The sequence below is a fragment of the Acinonyx jubatus genome, chromosome B3 (assembly GCF_027475565.1).
Source record: "Acinonyx jubatus isolate Ajub_Pintada_27869175 chromosome B3, VMU_Ajub_asm_v1.0, whole genome shotgun sequence".
Taxonomy (NCBI): domain Eukaryota; kingdom Metazoa; phylum Chordata; class Mammalia; order Carnivora; family Felidae; genus Acinonyx; species Acinonyx jubatus.
Genome location: NC_069386.1, coordinates 18,165,218 through 18,184,039, shown reverse-complemented (window position 1 = coordinate 18,184,039; position 18,822 = coordinate 18,165,218). Strand labels below are relative to the sequence as shown.

General features: G+C 45.7%; 1 protein-coding gene across 6 annotated transcripts in view; it reads left to right on the top strand.

Annotated features, from left to right (window-relative positions):
- ADAMTS17 (ADAM metallopeptidase with thrombospondin type 1 motif 17) overlaps positions 1–18,822 on the top strand; it is a 343,518-nt gene that overhangs the window by 213,186 nt on the left and 111,510 nt on the right. For all 6 annotated transcript variants that reach the window (XR_008299007.1, XM_027067938.2, XM_027067937.2 and 3 more), the window contains exons 13-14: positions 5,636–5,802; positions 13,861–13,988. Coding sequence is in view for 5 of the 6 variants with exons in the window: in XM_027067938.2 (XP_026923739.1) it covers positions 5,636–5,802; positions 13,861–13,988 (295 nt within the window). In the remaining variant the exon portion in view is untranslated. The remainder of the gene's footprint in view (positions 1–5,635; positions 5,803–13,860; positions 13,989–18,822) is intronic.

The window sequence follows — 18,822 nt, the reverse complement described above, 5'->3', positions numbered from 1 at the left end:
CTCATACACACACATGCACACACACGGGTGAGATTCCTTGGACTTTGTTGGAGTGGATGAAACTAAGGCTCATTGGATGAGGGAGAAGTTTGCAGAGATGGCGCACTGGTGGAACCCTCTGGAAAGTCACACTAAGGGGTGTTAGGGAAAGCTATCCAAGGGGAGAAACTACACCTGAAACCAGGCTGGAAATTTCCCCAAAGCATTGGTGTTCTTGGAAGGTGCCCTATGGGATGAATGCTGCCCTAGGGAAGTAGCCTGCATCACAGGCCACTGCAGGAGTCTGCTGAAAGGAATTAATTACCAGAACCAGAGAGAAAAGTCTGTTCTTTCTCTAGCATCACTCTAGTGCTTACAAAGCTTAGCATCATGCCTGCTTGACTGGAGATCTTTAATTCTTTATATGGCCTTAAGTCACCATCTAGCATTTTCTCATTTGAACTGTGAAGGACTCTAGTATTTTGTGTAGAGCAGGTCTGGTAGTAAAAACAAACAAACAGGGGCACCTGGGTGGCTCAGTTGGTTGAGCGTCCGACTTTGGCTCAGGTCATGATCTCCCAGTCTGTGAGTTCGAGCCCCAGGTCGGGCTCTGTGCTGACAGCTTGGAGCCTGGAGCCTGCTTCGAATTCTGTGTCTCCCTCTCTCTCTGCTCCTCCCCTGCTCATGCTCTGTCTCTCTCTGTCAAAAATAAGATAAACATTAAAAAAATAAAAACAAACAAAAATGTCCTCAATTTTTACTTATCTGGAAATGTCTGAATTTCTCCATCATTTTTTTGAATGACAGTTTTGCTGGATATAGAATTCTTAGTTCATAGATTTTTTTTCTTTGAGAACTTTGAATGTATAAAGCCACTGCCTTCTCGTCTCCAAAGTTTCTAATGAGAAATAGGCTCATAATTTATTGAGATTGTCTTGTATGTGGTGTTTGTTGACTCTCTCTTGCTACTTTCAAGATTCTCTCTCTCTCTCTCTTTTTTTTTTTTTTTTTGACAGTTTGATTGAAAAATGTATCAGTGAATTTATCCTACTGGGATTTTGTTGAGCTTCTTGGATTTGTAGATTCATGCCTTTCTTCAAATATGGGAGGCTTTCAGCCATTATTTCTTCAAATAATCTCTGTTCCTCTCTCTTCGCCTTCTGAGACTCCCATAATGAGTATATTGGCTCTCTTAGTCATTTACCACAGATCCCTTCTGTTTATTTTTCTTCATTCTTTTTCTTTTCACTCCCAAGACACAATAATTCAGTTGCCCTACATTTAAATTTGATGATTCTGTCTTTTGCCTGCTTAAATCTGCTTTTGAACCACCTGGTGAATTTTTCATTTCTGTTATTATATTTTTCAACTCTGGAATTTAATTTTTTATCATTTCTATCTCTACTGATACTCTCATTTTCTCATACATCATTTTTATTTATATCTTCCTTCAGTATTTTGAGCATTTTTAAGACAGTTGTTTTAAGTCTTTGTCTAATAAGCCCAACATCTGAGTTTCCCCAGACCCAGTTTCTGCTTATGTATTTTGTTCCTTTGATTGGACCATACTTTCCTTTCCCTTTGTATCCCTTGTGATTTTGTTGTTGTTGTTGTTGTTGAAAACTGGACATTCGAATCTTATAATGTAGCCTTGATAATCAGCTTCCCCCCGTCCCATGATTTGCTGTTTCTTTGTTGTTAAAAAGTTTCTCTATGCTGGGGATCAACCTTAAGTGAAAGTATAAGGTCTTCTCAAGCCTTTAATGAGACTTCATCTTTCCCTGAGCATACTTGGTGGCTTTCTAAATTTTCCCATATGTGCAGTTGCTTCTTAATGACTTAATCCTTAAATATCTGATTCCCAAAAGGGAGAAAAGAAGGGAAAAATGTATTGCTCATTGAAATTCCCTGGAAGTCACTTCAGCTCAGAGGAGTTGCAACAATGGTGGCCACCCTCTGTCCCCACATCTCAGAAATCAAAAGTAGCACTGAATAATCAGAACAGAACCCCAGTATTTGGAGAATAAGGTTCTCATTGTCCACCCTGGCTCCAGCCAGCCACATCAGGAATACAGGCACAGCTGCCTGCTGTGGGGCTGGAGTGTGGAGGACAGATAGCCACTACCACAATAAAGGCTGAAATTTATCTAAATTCACCACAGCTTACCAGCCAAACTTTTTCCAGTAGGTTGCACGCTTTCAAACAGACTCCAGAATTTCAAAATGGTCACTTCAAACAGTTTTTGCCAATACAATTATCATCTAAGTGGAGAAATGGATCCCTGGTGCTTCCTCCTCCACCATCTTCCTGACCTTGCTCTGTCTTTTGGTCATTTTTTAAAAATTTTCTTTTCTTTAATGTTTATTTTTAAGAGAGAGAGAGAGACAAAGCATGAGCAGGACAGGGGCAGAGAGAGGGAGACACAGAATCAGAGGCAGGCTCCAGGCTCTGAGCTGTCAGCACAGAGCCCAACATGGGGCTCAAAGTCACTAACCCAAGATCATGACCTGGGCCCAAGTTGGACGCTCAACCAACTGAGCCACCCAGGCGCCCCTATCTTTTGGTCATTTTAAGATAAATTTTGATAATATAGTTCAACTCAGTCTAACTACTGTTTGTTAACGGTTTGTTAACTTGCCTGTGCAAGTTTCTCTGCTAAAAGCTACAGAAAAGTAGGAGGAAGACAGTAATCTAGCTCACCATTTCACAAGGTTGATGATAAGCAGTATAGCAGAGAACCAAGCCGGTTCAGGACAGGCAGGCTCCAGGTAGAAAATAAAAAGAGGCTGCAGGGTGGAGGTGGCCTCAAGGATGGACAGAGAGTCGGGGTGGGGGGTGGAGAAGATGGGACAGTGAGCTAGATGGGTGGCTGAAAGGGGACTTGCCCGTGGGAGAAGGGACAGGGAGAAGAAACAAGATAAACAGAGTTCAGGAAGAAAGCACCTGAGGCACATGAGGAATCCTTCCAGACCCACTTTCTCCTGGATCCAGGAGTTTTCTCATCCTGTCTAATCTCTCCACCAACCTGCTATTAACCATAAAGTTAGTTGGTTTATGAGGGTCAGTCAGATGCAAACCTGGAAAAAACAATTGACACAGGTGGGTACAATGGAAGCTAAAATAAAGCTCAGTGACATCTCAGGAGTGTAATTACATGATGTGCACAGATCTCAGTTCACACCCTGAAGTGTGTAGGAAAACATAGCTTTCTTTATTTTTCTAGAAACCAATTTTTCATTTGCATTTGTGTTTTTGATTTTTTTTAATTTGTGTTTTTGAACTCCATTCTAGTCCATGTTGGATTCTTAATCACTTCCGGAGTTTTTGCCCCATTTTCCCTGAGTCTGCAGCTAAGTTCAGTGATCCTTGTGTCGTCTGGTGTTTGTCCTCTAGGGCTGCCATGACCAACTGCTACTAACTGGGTGGCATAAACAACACAAGTTTTTTCGCTTCTAGTTCTGGAGGCCAGAATTGCCAGATCAAGGTCTTGGAAGGATTGGTTCCTTCAGAAGGCTGTGAAGGAGAATCTGTTCCTTGCACCTCTCCTAACTGCTTAGTGGCTTGCTGGTGATCTTTGTCGTTCCTTAGAGTATAGAAACATCACCCTGATTTCTGTCTTCATCTCTGCATGGTGCTCTCCCTCTGTGTTTCCATCTCCATATTTCCCCTTTTTATAACAAGACTAGTCATATTGGATTAGGAACTCACCCTGCTCTGGTATGATCTCATCTTAATTAACTACATCTGCAGTGGTCCTATTTTTAAATAAGGCCACATTCTGAGGCATTGGGGTTAGGACTTCATATGATTTTAGGATGGACACAATTCAACCCAGAACTTCTCACCATACAGCATCTGTAGCCTTACCCATCCCTTCTCTGATCCCAGCCATGGGAACTTGTCTATTACAAAGAAGATGTCCTCCTGCTGGTCCGCATGGCTTTTCCCCTCTCTGTGTCTTCCACAGTGTGCTTTGTGGCATAGGAACCCATTCATCTGTTCACACTTGGTATGCAGGCCCTAGGTTCTTGGGGAGGCTGTCTGAGACTCTCTCTATGCCATGCAATCATTTCTCTGAGATCCAGCTGCCTGCCTTGTGCTCTGGGAAGCAAAAAGAACAAAAGGTCCCTCTGTTCTCAGATCCTGTAAACCTCAGAGAGGTTCTGCTATTTCCTAACTTGGAGATCAGAACTCAGGGTCCCTCTCTAGATCCACCAGTATGTACCCTCTCACAAGGCTGTCACCATGCCCAGGTGAGAGAGATGTTGTCTGGTGTATATGAAATGGTCATAGGGGTATGAAAGAAGCCTTTCTTCCCATTCCAGACATTTTCTCCAACACATTTATGCAGACAAAGAGCTGGAAAACAATGGCCCATGGACCAAATCTGGTCCATCACCTGGTTTTCTAAATAAGGTGTTATTGGCGCACAGTTATGCCCTTTTGTTTATGCATCATCTCCGGCTCCTTTTTTGCTACAGTGGCAGAGTTGAGTAGTTCCTACAGAAATATTCACCATCTGGCCCTTTGCCAAAAATGTTTGTAGAGACCCTGGTGTAGACTTTTGTGACACAAAAGCCTGAGGACTTCTGCTGTGATATATCTCCCCTCATGTGATCAGAGGGTGGCCTCCAGTTGTCTAAATACAAGGAATGGCAAAGGGAGGAAAAGAAATACTTAGTATGAAATGGTTAATGTGTCAAAAATATCTTGCCAACAGGTAAATGCAATTTGTGAGAATCCATTCAGCAAAACAATTGTGATTTGCATTCTTTTCTCTTGAATGCTCAATTTCAGTAAAAAGTACAGGGAGAAAATAGCGGTACTCCATCATGGTGATTTGGGTCTCGTGGAAATGAAAGGAGCCACTGAGGTTGCTCAGTTCAGAGCCTGATGGGGACACCCCAGGGCCTCATGGAAGCGGTGGGCAGAGCCACGTTTCAGCCACAGCTGGACCAGCATCCTGTTGTTCCTCCTCAGTGCCCCTCACACACATGGGCTAGGCGAGACAACACAGCTGAGTCTCCGGGACTGCTTAGAACCCCAGTCTAAGCACAGAGCTGGGACCCATGCCGTGTCATTGATCACATTTGGTCTCACGCTTGCCCCAGCAAAGGTTGCAGAGCCCGGATCTGACCAGTCTCCACCCAAAGCCCATGAACAAGTTAATTAATCATTCTGATTCTTTTTATTATAAAGTAAACGAGCTATTTACTCATACTTAGCGACCTCCAGAATGTATGCAGGAGCCATTTAAAGGCCTTTGTTTTACAGAAAAATAAAACAAACAAACAGACAAACAAAAAAACCCCACACACTAAAAATTCCCCTTTGGGTTTTCAGTGTTACAGATGGCCAAGTTTTAGGTTCAGATGAAAGACACAATTTGTGGATCTTGCCGAACTTATACTCACTGTATTCTATTTCCAGATGACCCTGATTTACAGTTCTTGGATGCATTTTTCTGATGGCTCACTTAAACATGCCGTCAGCACGGGGCTGGGATTGCCGAGATATGGTGTGTAAGAGCAGAGGGAGGGTGCTTTGGAAACTTTGCCTGGCCCCTCCCCCTTTTGGCAAGAGAGGCAAAATCCAAACGCCCCTGCTGTTTCCACAGCACTGTCTGGTTAACACGGACCTTTCTCTTCCTTCTAGCCCTGGGCCTGGAGGCACGCACTGCCTGGGCGCCAGTGTGGAGCACGCCGTCTGCGAGAACCTTCCCTGCCCCAAGGGCCTGCCCAGCTTCCGGGACCAGCAGTGCCAGACGCATGACCGGCTCAGCAGCAAGAAGAAGGGCCTGCTGACAGCAGTAGTGGTTGATGGTAAAGGCATATGGCACGTCCTTTCACAGTGCCCCCCCCTTCTCCAAGAATGTAAACACCTCCTGGGAAAACCCACAGGGCCCTCCCTTCCCAGCAATCCATCCAACAGGACGCTCCAGTCCTGCTACCCCAGGCAGCAGTGGGCCTGCTTCTCGAGCAGTGGGGTTGAACTTGGATGACCCAGCCCTGGGAGATTTCTTAAAAGCAGCTGTGAGGCGGGCAGCAGACCAGAATTGTCCTGCACCCCCATTTGCAGCAAGGCGGGTGTGCTGGCGGCCTGCCTCACGGTGCCATGTGCTGAGGGGCCCAGGGCCAGCTTTGAGGAGAGCAAGGCTCTGCAGGGATAGGATGGTGGGTCTCTGTGTCTGCTGTCTCTATTTCCAAAGTTGATGCTTTCTTGCATTTCTTTCTCGGTTCGTTTTGGGGTTGGCTTTTACTCTTTGCCTAGAGTGTTTGAAAAAAAAAAAAAAAGTTTGGAGGCCAGTTCACAACTCGCCGAAGACGATGATAGGCACAGGTCATGTTTTCCTTCCAAGAGATTTCTCCCAACTCAAGGGAGGCTTCCCCGTGGGCCGCTGCAGGCATTTCCAGTGGCTGATAAACTTCTAGGTGGTATATCTTGTCTGTAGGATTTGTGATGTCTATTTATCATTGATAAAGACTGCCTTCCCCCCCAACCTCCCCCCCACCCACCCACCCACACAGCCTCCTGTGGCCATGGCCTAGTTCAGGGTTTTTTAGACTTTTGTCTCCTGGACATAAGACTGTATTGTAATGATGACAATATGGTCCTATTTGTTGAGCACATCACATGCCAGGCACAGGTTAGCTCTGCATACATCATCTCAATTAATATGCATAATGAGCCATGCAGAGAGGAGAGGTTACGGGTCATGGGACCTATCTGAGTCCCTGCAGCTGGTAAGAAGCAGGGAGGGACCCCAGTTCTGGAGGAGGTGACTCAGAAAATAACCAGCTATCATCTGGCTTCCCATACTCGAGTAAGAGAGCATGACTTCAGAAGTATCAAGTGAAGAGGCTTTAATAAGAACTGCAGTAACAGAGTCTCTAAGGCTTCTGTAGGAGAATGAAGTTCCTGTGCCAGGTCTTAGGTTTCTTCTTTGTGGTTTAAAGAACTTCTAAAATCTATATGCTGCAGTCTGTTCTTACAGGGTCAAGTGTACCTAGCTGTAGGGGTAGACCCAGGCATCACAGGGAGTAATGGCCTCAGACCTGTCGCTTTTAACCCAGCAACCTGACCCACGTGCTTTGAACTGAGTTGTAAAATAACATGAGATGCTCTAAATCATTGCAGATAATACCGACCCGCTCAGCTATGGGCTCATTTAAAAGCATCTGGGAGCTCCCCAGACCTTTTCCTTTTTAAAAAAGAACACCACCGTTTGGAGCTGTGTGATTGTAGGTATACCATCACCTAACCAAGACTTCAAGAGAAGAGCGGCCTCCGTACCCTCAGCTGTTTCTGCAGACCAAGGAGAGAGGAGGCCGAGCAGACTCACCCTCCCCAAAGGAACACATGCAGCTGGACGCAGGGGCTCGCCCAGGATCCTCACTTCTCTCTGCCCGGCCATCCCTCAGATGCAGGAAGACACAGGAGGCTTCCACATGTCACGAGCACATTCAAGCCCCTAATCTGGAGGGAGCAAGCCCCAAGCAGAAGCTGTTTCCAGCACTGCAGTCAGTTCTGATGCGGAGCAGACTTGTTTCCAAACCATCAGCCATCCCAGCCTGCTGGGTAAAGACTCCTTAGGCCCTCTGTCGTGTCCTCTGCTGCTTGTCAGGAGCAAAAAGAGGTCAGATCTAAGAAAGACTCACCCATTTCCACCCAGCTATGCACACAGAGTTGTTATTCTTTCCTTGGTCTGCTTCAGCCTTCAGTTCTCTTTTATTCGATGCAGAAATCCCACTTAAATGGCTGGTTTTCCACAGATTTCTCCAAGTCCAGATTAAGCTTCTATTTTACTTGTAACCACTTTTGGATCACTGAGCTCTTTAGTTCTCTTATCATCACAGTGGCTGAAACTGATGTCTGCCCTGGAACCCCCTCCAAAGAAGCTTCTCAGGGCAGCGATTTGGGGGAGCTTGCCGGATTCAGAATATGTTCTTGCCCACTCACTTTTCATGTCTCTCTACCAAAACCATCAATAATTATAGCCAGAGTGCTACTGCCTTTGATCTGGAAAGTGCTACCCTATTTGATAAGGACAGCTAGCAGGCAGTATGCATTTTGTCTTTGAAGGAGGGACCCCAAATTCAGGGCTTTGCAAGGGTAGCTTGACACCTCCTCCTCCGGGGTGGAATTGTCATGACTTCTTGCATATTTGGTTTCATTTCCCTGTCAAATATAAACAGAAGCCAGCATTTGTGAAAGGAGCATTTAACAAGGATGAAAACAAAATAATAAATGGCCAATTCGGAGGGCAAGGGGGAGAATACAGATTATAAGTGCGTTCTTCTCAAAAATCAGCTTATAAAAGGCCCAATTCTAGCTCAGCCATGATGGGAACGATTCCTGTGGTCGGGCTCTGGGCTCTCTCGAAGCCCATTATGACTGCCCTATTCATAGCATTGCTATCACTGCGGAATTCTTTGGCGAGTGACGCACAGTTCAAGAAAGGGGAAGCTATATTTTTTCTTTTTTCTCCTGCTGAAAAAAAAAAAGAATTCTTGCAGAGGTAGATTTTCCAAGAGAGGGTTCAGGACCACAAATCCATACCACCTCCAAAAGAAGACAAAGGCTCTCCTTAGAAAATAGTTCTGGGTGGGAAAGCCTTTAGACAGAAACCCATTGAGATGCCCTGTTGCCAGACCCACCCCATTTCTGCTTTCCCCATGGAATCTCATTTAAGTAGAAACCTTCAGGAGTTCAGTCCTTCCCGCCCAAGCCAGCAGGCCACATGCCCACTGAAGTGTCGGAGTGCTTGGCGAAGGCCATGTCTGGACGTGGAGGTGCATTCCCAGCGCCTCCCCAGCATGGCAGAAGCCACTCTGGGTCTTAGCCTTCCAGGGGCTGGAGGGTATGATGGTTAAGGACTCTCTGACTGCAGTTCGGCCAAGCTGACTCCACTTGCTTAATGAAAAAGAGAAAGTTGTTGCAAAGATGAAGGGTGTCTCAGATCCCGAGGGCCCGGATAAGGGTCTGAGGCCAGGGCCTCTGAAAATATCTGAACCCCCTCTCCATGCCCACCACAACTAATGTGTTTGTGAGTTGTATCTTCCTGCCCCCCACCTTCAGACTGGCTTTCTCATGATTTGTCCACATGCAGGCTGATGGGTCACCCACAGCACCTTTCCTGATAAAGGACCTTTATCCTTTATCTGAGCGCTTTGGGGCCAGATATGGCCAAACATTTTTGGTGTTAGGTAACAACAGTATATCGACCGTATATTACTTAATACTCCCAGTGGAGCCCTGGGAAGCACCCCACAGTCCAGGGACGCATGTGATGTCTCTACCAAGTAATCCATGAACAATCTCTAATGAGGATACTGCACACTACCAACAGCCTCATGTCAGTCAAGCCCAGTTTGGCTGCCAAATGTGTTTGCCACAAATATAAGAACATGCTTGCAGTTTCCAGAGCTTTTTGGAATTCTGGATTATGGATAAGGGAGTATAGACTTATTTCAGATCCATCAATCATGAACAGACACAGCTGTTCCATATCTGAATTTAGTGCTGATTTTTTCAAGAGGGAGACTCTGATTGGTCTACCTGTGGCTACACTTCGTCTAATCAATTGAGGCGTGGCTATGAGGTTGTGGTGGAGAAAAAGAACTGAGTGGCACAACTACAGTCAAGTGGCTGCTTCTGGTCCAATCAACTAAGGCTTGGCTTTGGAGTCATGGTGGGCAGCTTTGGGGATAGGGGACAAAGCAGAATCCTCAGCATGTACCCCCCCCCCCCCCGCCACAAGATAGCCAGCCAGAGCTGGAGTGAGCACTTATGATGGCCTCAAAATTCAGTGGTGTCTCCACCTTAGTAAGACCTTGTAACCACTTGGTAGAGAGAACAGCAAGAGTGCCAGTAGCCACAAGTGTCCTTTTCATCATGAAGCACCAGGGGGAGTCCTCCAGGCATCCAATGAGCAGATATGATCAGGTGGCCCTCAAGCCCCTGAGCTCATCTCCCCTGCCCTGTGTGGTTTCTTCATCAAAATATGAGTCCTGGAGACAAGTGGGCCAGTGAGAGACCAGGATTTACAGCAGACAGTCCAGCCTCAATCAGAATTTCATCTTGGCACATATCAGCCAAGAGGGACACTCTAAGCTTCTTTCTTTGGAGTGTGTGGTTGTATAGCTTTTAAGATTTGACCTCCTTCTGTACTACTAAGAATGTAAGATACTGTGCTCAGAGAAAATCACAGCACCTTATTTATCTGGAGGTTAATTGCCCATCCAATGGGAATATTCAGGGAATTTTGAGGGGCTTCTCCTCAAGTTTTATAAAGGTTGTCCAGAGTCCCTTTGGGAGAGAGTACTACACCTTCCTAGAGGTGTGGGTTACCCTAAATTCTGAGCACAGACCTCAGAAAAGGAGATGGACAAATGGAGTTTCAGTCTGAGCAAAGGAAGGAAGTGTTATGTCTGAATGCTGTTCTGGAGTCTGAGTGCCCCCAGACTTCCCAAGCCAAGGAGGACAGTGTCTGCAGGTGCAAGAGTCCAGTGTGGATGGAGTTGAGTATACTTTCTTGCCTGGGGTCATTGCTGAAAATCCTCCATTTGAGGTCAACCCCCCTGCTTTGGAGAATCTCTACTTTCCTGTTTACACCAAAGGGCCCCCAAAAGTCTTCACCCCTCGAAGTCTGGTCTTTCTAACTTGTCTCAAAAGACCCTCTACTTTTTCACCCAAATCCCATTTCCATTTCTGCTCAAGTCAGAGTATATTCAGAAGCCAGAAACATTCATGAAACTAGTGGTTTGTTTTCAGTAACACCATTTTGTCTCTTGGTTTTTTTGGCCCCCAGTGTCTGAAAGAAAACTAGGCTGGCACAAAGAGGCTAGGGTCTGGCCCTGCCAATCAAGGGACTCTGGGTAGCCTGTACCTTTCCTGAGTTTCACATGCTCGTCTATAAGGTGGAGCAATGACAGCACGCACCTGAAGTGCACAGGTACTACTTAGCATGCTGCCTTGTACACGGAATATAATTAATGTTATTTATGATTTTATCAAAATCATCACCATTATTACTGCTATTGTACAAATCACTTCAAAGCTCAGTTATGCCAAGTATTGAGGCAGTTTAAAGGTAAAATACGTAGTTTTAAGATTTCTTGGACCCAGGGGACCCTTCCTTCCTTACAATGTAACATTAGAGGAAGCCTACCTAGGATGTGAAGAAGATATACCCGTCAACTCAGACTGGGGGCTGTGGTGCTGCATTCTCCCAGTCATTCCCCAAGGTGCTCACAGGAAACCTCAAGGTCCCAAAGAGCACCTCAAAATTTTTGTCAGATGAGCCTCCCAGAACCTGATCTCAGTTTACATTTTAGTCTCCCATACCTCTTCCACTGGCTGCCTTCCTGGGTCATTCCACTTAAATGGAGGGACAACTGCCTCTAGCCTGCTAGCTGGGAAATGGGTCATTCTTTCCACTTAATGCCCTGTCCTCTGACAGCTCAGGTCTATTTCATGTGGCTTTTCACAGTCTGCCTCTTCTGGGATTTGCTGTGTACTTGTCCCTTAGACCACCAGGGCCTTGAAAAGCATACACTACTCATCTTTCTTTCCCCACAGTGCCACAAGAGTGCCTTGTGTGGTGGAGGGGCTCAATTCCTGTTTTTTGAATGAATAAACATTGAAACATCATTACTTTACTTACCTGGGAAACTACTCTTCACAGCAGTTTCCGCCCACAACTAACTGGAACAAACAAGCTGAACATTTCTACTGAACCTCTGTAGCTTCTCTCTAGTGTTATAAGACAAGACATCCCACTGGGCATGTTGGTCAGCAGAGCTCCATGAGAGAGGAGCTTTGGAAAGCTGCTGAAAATGGTGGTGGTTTAGTGAATGTCATTCAGTCATGAAAGCTGCAGAGCCTGGGTGAGACAGCACATCTGCTCTGACGAGAACTATCCAGCTGGAATGTCAAGGTCTTCTGAGGCCAAGTCAACTCCAGAAGCCTTTTTCTACCCCTGCTCTTCCTCACCTGAAACCAGTCAAAGGACCCAGTGGAGAAAGATCATGATGGAAACAAAGGGCCTGACAGAGGCAGCACAGATGTGCTGCTGTTTCTCTCTCTGGAGGTTTCCTTGCAAAATAATCACATACACATCATTGGAATTAGATGACACAGAGAGAGAAGGGTGCATTCCTCTTTCTCAGTTATATACGGAAGAACAAAATCCATTCATTTATTAAAAAAAGAATCTTGATTTTTCTGTTAAGATCAAGAACGAGGCAAGGATTTTTTTTTTCACCACTCCTTTTCAACATCATACTGGTAGTCCTAGCTAGTGCAATAAGACAAGAAAAGGAAATGAAAAATACACAAATTGGGAAGGGAAAAATAAAACTACCTTTGTTTGCAGATGACATGATGATTTATGTAGAAAATCCAAAAGAATCAACAACAAAAAAAACAAAAAAAAAATAGAAGAAAAGAAAAAAACTCCTGGAATTAGTAAATGATTATAGCAAGGTTACAAGATATAAAGTAAATGTACAAAAATCACTTTTGTGTATACCAGCAATGAGCAAATGGAGTTTGAAATTAAAAGCACAATACCATTTACACGAGCACCCAAGAAATGAAATATTTAGGTATAAGTCTAACAAAATATGTATAAGATCTATATGAGAAAAACTCTAAGGAATGAATTTAAAAAATTAAATGGGGAGAAATTCCATGTTTCAATTGTTCATGACAAGAATCAATATTGTCATGTCAGTTGATCTTGTCAACTTGACCTATAGATTCAGTGCAATCCCGATCAAAATCCCAGGAAGTTATTTTGTAGATATTGAAAAACTAATTCTAAAGTTTATATGGAAAGATTAAAATATTTACCAAGTCCTTCTGCAATCCAGGTCCTGGATCTGGCCTGAGGACAAGAGAGAAAATCTCAGTCCTTTGTCCTCCAGGGGCTCCAAGTACTCTCAGTTCTTCAAATCCAAAGATAATAATTAAAATCCATCCCTTTCAAACTCTTTTAGCAATGGAACTCACCTTATAAGAAACCCTCTTGTATATGGAAGTTACTCAAACAATTATAAAACAATACGATAATAGTTAAGGGCTTTAATGGAGGCATAAGCAAAGTGCAGAGGGAGATTCCATGTCAGAGATGGCATGAGAGGAGAGAGCTCTGGAGTAGAAGCTTCTAGGGTGATAGGAATCTCCCAGAAAGCTATGTGCAGAGAGAGGTTTCCAAGCAGAAGGAAGAGTTTTGGCAAAGGCATGAGAGCTTGTCATGTTCTAGAAGCTCTCTTGGTTCTGACATGACCCTTCCAAGTTGTCCTAGAGGCTGCTATGTTCCTGTATTTTACTCCTGCTCAGTTTCTTCCAGGACCTTCTTGCTACATATCTCAGCCCTGCAGTTTTTATCCAACAGCCAGTGGAGCACTAAAGCTTTTAGTAAAAGCCACTGCTGTAGAGCCATCCATGGGGCTCACACCCCCTCCTACCCAAAGGCATTCTGATTCACCTTCTCCCCCTTTCCAGCCCCCACAACAAGAGACGCTCCTAGTCTCACCCTTCATATATATTCAACTCACTTAGATATTAGCACACAACAAAATGCTTTTTCAACCTGGTATTTTTAATGTCTTAAAGAAAAGGAAGAATAAGATGAATAAAAGCCCACAGAGCCCTCACTCACGTGTTGTTCACCTGTACCTGAGGGTCTTTCTCCATTTGTTGTGTTGAGTGTTCCAAGGGGCAGGTCCATGTCTCTGAGCATGCACCAGGTTCCTGTGACCTTTATTCCATGCTGACCTCTCATCATTTGGGCCGCCATCCATATGCACCTGCACCTTGCATGGCCCACAAACCACTTCCCACATCAATGTCCACCTTCCCCTTTCCCTCCTCAGATAAACCATGTGAACTCTACTGCTCACCCCTTGGGAAGGAGTCCCCGCTGCTGGTGGCCGACAGAGTCCTGGATGGCACACCTTGTGGGCCCTATGAGACCGACCTCTGTGTGCACGGCAAGTGCCAGGTGACGTGTTTTCCTTGTATCTTTGGTGGGGCTTTCTTTGGAGGGGAGCCTCCCTCACCCCAGAAGGTTTCAGGGAGGGGCAGAGCCCTGGGGAGGGAACGGATTTTCTCCATAAGGCACCCATGGTGCTGTCTCCGGCAGCTTGGCACCCCTCCCTCCCTCAGCAGTGACTGAGCATGAAGCTTATCTATAGGCCAGCTGGGAGTTGAGGTGGCTGGAAGAGTAGTGGCGACATCATAATCTCAAAAATCTTAAAATAACTTTAGCCATTTCGACGAAGGGAAGAACAGGTAGAATGCTAAGGTAAGACTGGAAGATGTATGTGCATGTGCTTTTGGACAAGCTATGTTCTGTTCAGCTATAAAAGATCTCATCGAGCTAAGCAGATTCCTTCACAGGTGGTTCAGTATGCTGAATTGAATGTGCTGGGAATTCAATTCAATATGCTGGCTTTGGGGACAACTGCAGTTTAGTCCCCAAAGCCATCCTGGTGTTGGATGTCTGCAACTCATTAGAATGATGATAAGTAACATTCAAGAAGACAAAAGGAAAAAGAGAGGGAGGGAGAGGGGATGGGTAGAAGTGCACCTTCCACCTGCGTTAAATCTGCCTGAGCTGGGGGCTCACCTGAAGCTGGGCCCTCCTGACGCAAGGCTCCCTGGCCCAGCGTAACGGTCCTATTTGTCCATCAGAATGGCCATCCTCCTGATGTGTACAGCAGCTGGAATTGGGGTAGGAGTCAAGAGGGTGTGTGCCCAGAGGGCCATGACTCAGATGATGCCACCCTCCACTGTGCTGTATGTGCCATATTTCCTGCTGACTCAGTTGGGTCTGCACCTGTCATGAGAGAGTCCTTGCCTTCAGCCACAGACATGTGCCCTCCTCATGGTTGAGGCCAGGCTGCCTCAGCTGTGTCCTCAGCAGGTGAGCCCACTGAGAGCCGGAGGAGGCGGTGGCTCCCAGAGCCCTCAGCAGGCAGATGGATAGCAGGGTTGCTGTGCATTTGGCACAGAACGGGAAACCAGGGCTTGCCTCTGATTTTCACTCTTCCTTGTTTGGCCTTCATTGGCCAGCAGCTGCAGCATGAGACTAATAAGCAAGGAGTCCACTGACCAAGGGCTTCTGAGGGGTCTTCTCATTTTGCTTGGAAAAGAGAAACCGCATCCCAGGAGCCATGTGGCTACTGATGCTTCGGGGCTCCCACACCTCCCAAAGTCAACACCCATCTCTGATGTCCAGATTCATGGAACTATTAAAAGCATGTGAAAAATTTTAAAGTCTAGGGGTCACAGGAGAGAGAAACTATTATTCCCCCTAACTATACTTACACCAGAAACCTGCCTCCAGGCCTGGGACCGACTGACCCCATAAGGTAGTGCATCTTGTTTGTTCTCTCTGCTTCCCAAGCATGGCTGAGGGCAGCGTTTTGGAGACAGAGTAAAAGGGGAGGCAGGCAGCAAGACACACAAATGCAACCTCTAGGGTGATTCCTGGGGCCATTTCAACCCTAGTGGATTTTTTTTCCCTGCAAAGTCCAAACTAGTCCCCAAACGGGATTTTCCAGAATAAAAGCTTGACAATATCCAGACCCCTCTGGCCCTGCCTAGCTTTGTTATCAAATCCAGATATGCATGGGTGACAGGCACTAGGTGCCCAAGAGTCTTGGCAAGGTGTCCTTCTGGGGAAGGAGGCCGTGATGGTGGTGGAGTTGGACCCTCAGGGCTGCAGCGTTGTCGTGGAGAATGTGCAGGGCCTTGGGGGGTGTGAACACAGGTCTTATCATTGTCACCAAAATGAGGAATTGCCGGCATTTCTCTATAAATCTGCTAGCAAATCAAGTGGAGGATTTTTTTCTTTCGTAACTTACACACTTCCAGGGCCCATCCTACAGCGTGGCGATGAACATTTCTTTAGGGACAATTTTCCAAGTAAAAAGCACTTGTACCCTTTAGAAGGCACCATCTGAGCTACCTCTGGGCTGTTGCCAGCATCTTTTGCAATGTTCTTGCCAATGTGCAGACATTTCTAAGAGTCCTGAAATTTTCTGGCCAGTGGGGTCAATGTTAAGTGGCCAGACATGATTTCAGCTCTAAATGATCAGTGCCAGTGGGTCCCTTCTGTGACCTTGGTTCTTTTTTTTTTTTAATGTTTATTTATTTTTGAGAGAGAGACAGAGCACGAGTCGTGGGGGGGGGGGGGAGGGGGGAGGGACAGAAAGAGAGGGAGACACAGAATCTGAAACAGACTCCAGGCTCCAAGCTGTCAGCACAGAGCCCCACGCACGGCTCAAACTTCCGAATTGGGAGATCATGACCTGAGCCAAAGTCGGACATTCAGCCTGTTGAGCCACCCAGGTGCCCCATGTGACCTTGGTTCTTACTGCACACTCTTAAGTTAGGGAACTTCCCTGCGCCATGATAGCAAAATATCCAGTTTTTCAGTCAGAACAATATGGGTGAGATGCCCCCCAAGGTCTCTACCAGGTCTCTGCCAGCCCTCAAGCCAGAACCTGCCCTACACTTGGGCGTGATGGCAGTAACATGGGTACACCTGCCTTACCATTCCCGGATGCCACCCCTTCCCTAACCCCCACCCCAGTCTCTCTCAAATGCCTCAAACAATCATTGCATTTACTGACAGCTGAAGTGAGACTAGCACTAACCAAGCACCACTGCTCAGCACAGGAGTACTAGGGCACACAGGTACAGACAGTGGCCCCTCTGGCCATGCTCTGTGGCAGGTGGGCAGGCTCATGCTCATTGGAGCCTTGCCCCACCTGTCAGTTCTCAGAACTGCCATCTCCTCTGCATGGATGTTCCCAAGTACCAGCTGCCTCCAGGCAGCCCACCGGTCCTAGCAGGAAGACCACCATCCTGGTAGGTGGTGGGAGCATGCACCCATAAGCACCTCATGAAGTTAAATCCCTGCAAAACAACTCACTTTTTGATGGAAGTTAAAAATACCACCTGTGATTTTTCTAACAGCACTTATTCCTCTGAGAGAAACTATAAAGGTTAAATTTAGCCCCTTGGGGAGTCCGTTCTCATAAGAATCCAAATGAGTAAAGTCAGAGTTAATAAAGTTTTATAAGAATGTTGAGCATACTTAAATAAGAGTATAAGAAATTAAATACAAGTACAGTATCGATACCTAGTTACAGTAATTGCCAAAGTAGAATGTTTTGGATTCCTGTGGTACTTGTGAATGAGTAAGGCAAAGAAAATCCGTTAAAGAGAAGAATAGTAATAAAAAAAAAAATCTTGAGTTTAGTGAGCAAAGGATCTGTACCTATTCACCAATACTATTATCTAATTATATTGGATAAAAGGTAGAAATCATCCACATTTTATGTAAGACAGCACTTACAGAAATACTGCCATGGTTCACTTACTAGCTTTTTCCTCTGTTCCCTTCAGCTATAAATTTTGCTATTTTAGGGTGGCAGAAGGAGTTCTGGGAAATTTTGAGAAGCACGGTGACGAGCTGGTAGGGAATGGAGGGGACAAGAGGCTCCCACATGGCATTTTGAGCAGATTCCACTAAGCTCCACAGAGCAGGCTGATTCAAACCAGAACACGAAACATGGAAATACCATTTTATTCTGCTTTTATGAGGACTGAGTGGAGTTTCATTTCAGTGAGTCACAAATTATTTCACATGCTGAAATGAAACTTAACAGCACTCATAAAAGTGGGAGTGAGCTGGGGAAAGAAACACAAACATTGTCTATTTTTCGGCAAGTCTGTATAAATCAGGACTCCCATCATCCGCAGTGCCTACTGTTGACCTGCAGAGACAAAGAAATCAAGTTCATACGTTTCAAATGTACAACTTCCCTCAGAGCTACTAACCTTCAGTCGATGAGTCAAAGTGAAGGGTAGATCTGAAGATAACCTGAGACCAGGTACATTTGGCTATTCTTTAAGGCCTCACCAGCTCACGTACACTCATAGGCATCCAATTAGGGTCCCACTTCTTTGAGATCCTTACTTGTATGCATATCCTGGGCTTGATAAACACCCAAAAGACTTTCAGGTCCCATAAACTTCCTCGGTGGAGGGACTGTGTCCAATTATCTGTGCTCCACCAGCCGCTGGCTTGGAGGAGAGCCTTTGATTACATACTGAAAAGAGAACAGCAGTGAGTGGATACATGGGTAGATGGCTCCCCTGCTCTTAGGACTCTAGGATTCTGGAATCTGGAGCCCATTTCAATGAACCATTTTCACTGTCCAGTGTTTCTTGGCCTCCCATTTTGTGTATAGTGGTCCATTAGGCAAATAGAATTACTTGTGGAATTTAGGAGAATTCTAAGACTCTGGCCTCAGAGTCCCCCTGTGTGAAGAAGGAGGTAACAAACATATAGGAAAACCTAACAGGTGTTTGTGCTTACGCCTGTATTTCAACAACACCTTCCTTGTTGCTGCTTCTCCCCATGTCACAACACTGCAGTTGACATCTCTGAAGTGTGTGACTTTTGGTGCCGAACCTTTACTGACAGCAGTGCCTAAAAAGTCTGGAGTCATTCCCTGCACCCCCCTTTGTCTAATTAACTTCCCATTGCAACTTCTGGATTAAGCTGGCAGATGGAGCCTCACGTGGGACTCCGCTAAACCGATGGTAAACGCAGAATAGCACAAACCATGATGGTGAAAAGAAGCAGAGGCCCTTTGACAAAAGAAAGATACCACCTCTTTGTGGAGGGTGGAAGTGAATGGAAGTTTCGTTGAAGGAACAAAGCAGCCGAGGCCAGAAATGAAACGAGGAGAGTCGCAATGGAAAAGAAAGCAGAATGCTCAAGGGAGTCTAGAACTTGAGAACAGAGTGTGGGAGTG